At 40.3% G+C, this 6882-nt stretch overlaps 1 protein-coding gene across 1 annotated transcript in view; it reads right to left on the bottom strand.

Annotated features, from left to right (window-relative positions):
* Nucleotides 1-3222: 3222 nt before the first annotated feature.
* CYBB (cytochrome b-245 beta chain) overlaps nucleotides 3223-6882 on the bottom strand; it is a 73597-nt gene continuing 69937 nt past the window's right edge. Inside the window, exon 13 of the mRNA XM_077296572.1 lies at nucleotides 3223-3915. Within this exon, the coding sequence (XP_077152687.1) occupies nucleotides 3789-3915 (127 nt within the window). The 3' untranslated portion in view covers nucleotides 3223-3788. The remainder of the gene's footprint in view (nucleotides 3916-6882) is intronic.

Raw genomic sequence — 6882 nt, 5'->3', positions numbered from 1 at the left:
GGGGCGCATCACCGCGACTGAAGGAAATGTAGGTCAATGACCTACATTTCATTCATTCGCTGGGGATTACAGGCACGGAGCACAGCTGCATTTGCAGGGCTCCTGCCTGTAATATTAGTTAACCCCTTCAGATGGATTACTTCGTGGGACGAGATCTGACAGCAGAAGGTATGTATCTTGTGCGTTTATTATGTTGCCAAGCGAGGTCCTGGAAATGGAATGGAAGAACAATAAATTATTACAACAACCGCTGTGTTTATTTCATTAAACTACTTTGTAATCATGTGTGTGTGTGTTTTTTAACCCTTTCCTACAATTGGATTAATAATGGATAGGTGACATAATTGACGCCTCTCCATTATTAATCTGGCTTAATGTCACCTTACAATAGCAAGGTGGCATTAACCCTTCATTACCCCATATCCCACTGCTACAGGGAGTGGGAAGAGAGTGGCCAAGTGCCAGAATAGGCGCATCTTCCAGATGTGCCTTTTCTGGGGTGGCTGGGGGCAGATGTTTTTAGCCACGGGGGGGCCAATAACCATGGACCCTCTCCTGGCTATTAATATCTGCCGTCAGTCACTGGCTTTACCACTCTGGCGGAGAAAATTGCGCGGGAGCCCACGCCAATTTTTTTCCGCCATTTAACCCTTTATTTCAGCAGCTACAGCGCTGAAATTTTGCACATACACACTACTAACATTAGTAGTGTGGAATATGCAACAAAAAAGGGGATATGAGATGGTTTACTGTATGAAAACCATGTCTCATATCCTGTCGGGTTTGTGCAGGAGAAATGAAAAGCCGGCAATTGAATTACCGACTTTTCACTAACAGCGCTGCGTATTTCTCGCAAGTCACACTGCTGGTCCGTGTGGAATCCGTATTTTTCTCGCCCCCATAGACTTTCATTGGCGTATTATTTGCGCAGTACGCTGACAAACGCAGCATGCTGCGATTTTGTACGGCCGTAGAAAGCCGTATAATACTGAACCGTAATATACGGCTAATAGGAGCAGCCCCATTGAGAATAATTGTGCCGTATGTAATGCGAGTTTTACGGACGTAGTTTCTGCGCTCTTACGTCCGTAAAACTCGCATGTGTGACCCCAGCCTCTAAGGGAACCGGAAAGCTGATTCATGCTGCCCAAACTACAGGCAGCTGATATCTGAGTCCGGGTCTGTCATTTCAGGCAGGTATGTTTTACTTATTATGCAACATTTTAGAGTAAACCTACATTTAACAGCTGGACAAAGACCAGCCTCTTGGACTAGTCACCTTTAGCGGTATGGTCCTCAGCTTTTAATTGTATGTTTACTCTGAAAAAGAGAACTACTGTGGGTACGGAAAGTAGTCAGACCCCTTTAAATTTTTCACTCTTTGTTTCATTTTAGCCATTTGATAAATTCAAAAAAGTTCATTTTTTTCTCATTAATGTACACTCTGCTCCCCATCTTGACTGAAAACAAAACAGAACTGTAGAAATTTTTGCAAATTTATGAAAAAAGAAAAACTGAAAACTGAAATATCACATGGTCATAAGTATTCAGACCCTTTCCCCATTATTGAGTAGAAGCACTCTTTTGAGCTAGTACAGCCATGAGTCTTCTTGGGAATGATGCAACAAGTTTTTCACACCTGGATTTGGGGATCCTCTGCCATTCTTCTTTGCAGATCCTCTCCAGTTCCGTCAGGTTGGTTGGTGAATGTTGGTGGACAGCCATTTTCAGGTCTCTCCAGAGATGCTCAATTGGGTTTAGGTCAGGGCTCTGGCTGGGCCAGTCAAGAATTGTCTCAGAGTTGTTCTGAAGCCACTCCTTTGTTATTTTAGCTGTGTGCTTAGGGTCGTTGTCTTGTTAGAAGGTGAACCTTCGCCAAGTCTGAGGTCCAGAGCACTCTGGAAGAGGTTTTCATCCAGGATATCTCTGTACTTGGCCGCATTCATGTTTCCTTCAATGACAACCAGTCATCGTGTCCCTGCAGCTGAAAAACACCCCCTAGCATGATGCTGCCATCACCATGTTTCATTGTTGGGATTGTATTGGGCAGGTGATGAGCAGTGCCTGGTTTTCTCCACACATACCGCTTAGAATTATCACCAAAAAGGTCTATCTTCATCTCATCAAACCAGAGACTCTTATTTCTCATAGTCTGGGAGTCCTTCATGTGTTTTTTAGCAAACTCTATGCGGTCTTTCATATGTCTTGTACTGAGGAGAGGCTTCCATCGGGCCACTCTGCCATAAAGGCCCGACTGGTAGAATGCTGCAGTGATAGTTGACTTTGTGGAACTTTCTCCCATCTCCCTATTGCATCTCTGGAACTCAGCCACAGTGATCTTGGGGTTCTTCTTTACGTCTCTTACCAAGGCTCTTCTCCCACGATTGCTCAGTTTGGCTGGACGACCAGGTCTAGGAAGACTTCTGGTGGTCCCAAACTTCTTCCATTTAAGGATTATGGAGGCCACTGTGCTCTCAGGAACCTTGAGTACTGCAAAATTCTTTTGTAACCTTGGCCAGATCTGTGCCTTGCCACAATTCTGTCTCTGAGCTCCTTGGCCAGTTTCTTTGACCTCATGATTCTCATTTGGTCTGACATGCACTGTGAGCTGTGAGGTCCTATCAGTTTAATTAAACACAGCTGGACTCCAATAAAGAAGTAGAACTTTCTCCAGGAGGATCACAAGGAAATGGACAGCATGTGACTTAAATATGAGTGTCTGAGAAAAGGGTCTAAATACTTATGACCATGTGATATTTCAGTTTTTCGTTTTTAATAAATATGGAAACATTTCTACATTTCAGTTTTTTTCCAGTCAAGATGGGGTGCAGAGTGTACATTAATGAGAAAAAATGAACTTTTTTGAATTTAATAAATGGCTGCAATGAAACAAAGAGTGAAAAAATTCAAGGGGTCTGAATACTCTCTGTACCCACTGTACAGGCAGCATGAATTAGAGTTTAGATCCATCATTTGAGGCAGGTGTGTTTTACTCTGAAATACTGTAGAATGACAAATTAAACATACATTTACCTAGCCTGGGACCATACCACACAGGTGACTAGTCTTAGAGGCCTGTCCTGGTGCTTCTCCCTGCCTCTCTCTGCTTGAGTGACAAGTTTTTCCTTACATGATTGTAGCTATCAGGTGCACTTTAAACTGAAGAACCAAAATGAAATGTATTATGTGCAAAATGCAAAGGAAAACATCTAAAAAAATAATACTAGTTATCAAATATTCTTTATTTTTAATATAAACATTTTTGCACAATCAGTGGGTAGCAAAGAAAATGAAATTGGATGCATAAACATAACAATATTTGTAGATTCATGATTCATGAATCTTCAACTGTAAAGCATTCATAGTGAAATTATACCTTACATCTTATTATCAACAATTTACATTTTCAGACATCTTTTGAAAGAAATAAGCTTGGCTGAAAGCGGATAGGAAGCAATTCAGTAATAATTACGTATTCTATGCTAGTGTTCAGAATATTATACAAGCCCATTCTCCAAAGTACTGTAGATAAACCACAATAAAAGTATTCAAGGCAAGGATTCCCACATATTGAATTCTGTAGAAACTAGTGAACAACAGAGCTCATTGGACCTAGTAGTCTGTAACTATTCATGCAATAGAAGAAATCACATTCTCAAAATACTAAGGGAGAGAGAATAGATAGCTAACAAGTTTTCAGGCAGAGAACCTCAAAGTATCAGAATCTTTAGGGTTTTGAAAGCAAAGGATAGTTTTAATGAATACATGAATGGACAATTTCTGCTGAACTAGAAGTTTTCTTTATTGAAAATAAAGTGCACCCCTCTAGGATCCACACTGGAATTGGCAATTGACAATTTGCTGAGGGTCTCTGCGAGGTTTTCCGGTCCACACAAGAAAACGCCAACTCTGGAGCTTAAGAGAACAGTGAAAAATAATTGAAAAAAATATTTTTGATTGTAACAAAGCAATTTCTTAAAGAAGTTATTTAGCCAGTAAAAATACATTGCAAAACAGCTTAGAGCAAGCTAAAATAAGAATTTTTTTACAACCTGTCTACAAAACAATTCTCCCATGCAAAATAGCCCCTTTAATCCTATGTACATGTACACATACAGCGGGTGAACTATGTATTGAACATGCCACCAATTTTCTAAGTAAATATATTTCTAAAGGTGCTATTGACATGAAATTCTCTCCAGATGTCGACAGCAACCCATCCAGCCACAGAGGCAAAGAAATCAAACCATATATGTCCATAAATTAAGTTATGTGTAATAATGAGAAATGACACAGGGAAAAAGTACTGAAGATACGAAGAAAGAGAAGTGCAAAAAGCGGTCATGACACCAGATGAAATCTATCAGTAATTAGAAAGAAATCCTGCCACTTAGTGAAAATAATATCAGCTGATTCAACTAATGGTCTATAAAAAGGTGCCTCCTTACCATGGTGCCACACAAGAAACATCTCATGATGGGTAATACCAGTGAGCTGTCTCAAGACCTTCGTAACCTTATTGTTGCAAAATATACTGATGGCACTTCTGATGGCACAGCATTTTATCTTAATTAACCAGATGTCTATTTTCAGTAAGCCACTAAGAATAGACTGTTATCTACATATTGACTTTTGAATGTATGTGTTTCTTGATTCAGTTGGCCTAGAGTCTGAAATGTTGACTCTTCTTGTAGGTTAAATTGATATTTGTAAATTGATGAATGGTTGTTATTTACCTCTTATATCAGCTCCTACAGTTTACTGTACTGCTATCTTTGCAAATCAGGTATGCAGGTTCACTGAATAATGCTATTTGCTGATATGTTGATTACACATAGGCTTGAAGGACAAAACTTATGAACTATGTAAGTGGGATATGCCTCTGTAAAAGGTTATCCAAGTCATCCAGATATACAAGAGAACCAGAGACTCTTTACAAAACCACAGCCAGGAACACTCTAAAGACAGCAGCTAAGATATTATGGCTCCATCACGAGGGACACAGATTTTACTTTCTACAGAATGCCAGCTTTGGGGACCACGGGCCCGGTTGAAAGAATACAGATCTGCTCTATTGATCATCACTGAAGCCATGGATATGTTTGGGATAGTCAGGATTTGGAACCACCCGTCACCTGAGCCCCATGGATACATTTGGGAAAGCCAGGATTGGGACCCACCAGTCACCTGGCTCCAAGAAGATGTACTTAGAAGTCAGGTTGTGACCCTTCAGTCACTTATCCTTGAATCTCAATGGACCGTCAACTTCCTAAGCTTGTCATTACCTCCTCTCTTTGCGTGCCACAGGTGGAGGTAGTCAGCCCTGGAAGTTATGGCTGCTTTTATCCCGGCGAGTCAGCGGAAGGGTGAGAATCTGTAATTTTTCACTCTCTTGGGTGTTTTGCTGGGTCTCTTCTATATGTTATTTGCCTGTTTTGTAGTTAAATAAAGTACCGCCACACTGTTTTACCCTCACCCTGTGTTGTCTGAATAGTATTATGCCCACGGTAAAAGGAGAGTTGGCGTTTGGTGGGATAAACCCTGGTCCATGCGGTTTTGGCTAGCAAACTACTGACCCCCCGTGTCTCCACAGCATTGGTTACAGAAGATATTCTAATCTACTGAAAGTTCCATTGAGCACTGTTGGGGCCATAATCCAGAAGTTGAAAGAACATCACTTACCGTACGTAACTATAAACTCGCCACAATCATATGCTCCCTGAAAAATTTCAGGAAGAAGAATGAAAAGAATTATCAGAAGTTTTGTCCAAGAGCCAAGGACCAACTGAGGACATTTTTTTTTAAAGAAAACAGTAAGTAATGAACTTAATCTCCATGGACTGTATGCACGCTCACCACTCAAGATTCCATTGCTGAACAAAAAGCATGTTCAAGCACATTTAACCTCTTCATGGCCTTGGGATTTTCCAGTTTTCCGCGTTCATTTTTCGCTCCCCTCCTTCCCAGAGCCATAACTTTTTTATTTTTCCGTCAATATGGCCATGTGAGGGCTTATTTTTGTGGGACGAGTTGTACTTTTGAATTACATCATTGGTTTTACCATGTCTTGTACTAGAAAATGGGAAAAAAATTCCAAGTGCGGTGAAATTGCAAAAAAAGTACAATCCCATGCGTGTTTTTTGTTTGGCTTTTTTGCTAGGTTCACTAAATGCTAAAACTGACCGGCCATTATGATTGTCCAGGTCATTACGAGTTCATAGACACCAAACATATTTTTTATCTAAGTTGTGAAAAAAAATTCCAAACTTTGCTAAAAAAAAATTAATAATTTGCACCATTTTCCGATACCCATAGCGTCTCCATTTCGTGATTTAGGGTCGGGTGACAGCTTATTTTTTGCACGCCGAGCTGACGTTTTTAGTGATACCATTTTGGTGCAGATGCGTTCCTTTGATCGCCCGTTATTGCATTTTAATGAAATGTTGCGGCGACCAAAAAAACTTAATTCAGGAGTTTTGAATTTTTTTCTCACTATGCCGTTTAGCAATCCGGTTAATCCTTTTTTTTTATTGATAGATCGGGCAATTCTGAACGCGGCGATACCAAATATGTGTATATTTGATTTTATTTTTACTGTTTTATTTTGAATGGGGCGAAAGGGGGTGATTTAAACTTTTACATTTTTTTTATTTATTTCAGATTTTTTTAAATATTTTTTTTAACTTTTGCCATGTTTCAATAGCCTCCATGGGAGGCACAACTCGATCAGCTCTGCTACATAGAGGCGAAGCATAGATCGCCTCTATGTAGTAGAATTACAGGCTTGCTATGAACGCCGACCACAGGGTGACGCTCACAGCAAGCTGGCATCAACAACCATAGAGGTCTCAAGGAGACCTCTGGTTGTTATGGTGATGCATC

This window comes from Ranitomeya variabilis, chromosome 3, assembly GCF_051348905.1.
Source record: "Ranitomeya variabilis isolate aRanVar5 chromosome 3, aRanVar5.hap1, whole genome shotgun sequence".
In the NCBI taxonomy this organism is placed as follows: domain Eukaryota; kingdom Metazoa; phylum Chordata; class Amphibia; order Anura; family Dendrobatidae; genus Ranitomeya; species Ranitomeya variabilis.
The sequence above is the reverse complement of the archived record's forward strand: the minus strand, read 5'-3'. Positions and strand labels throughout refer to the sequence as shown.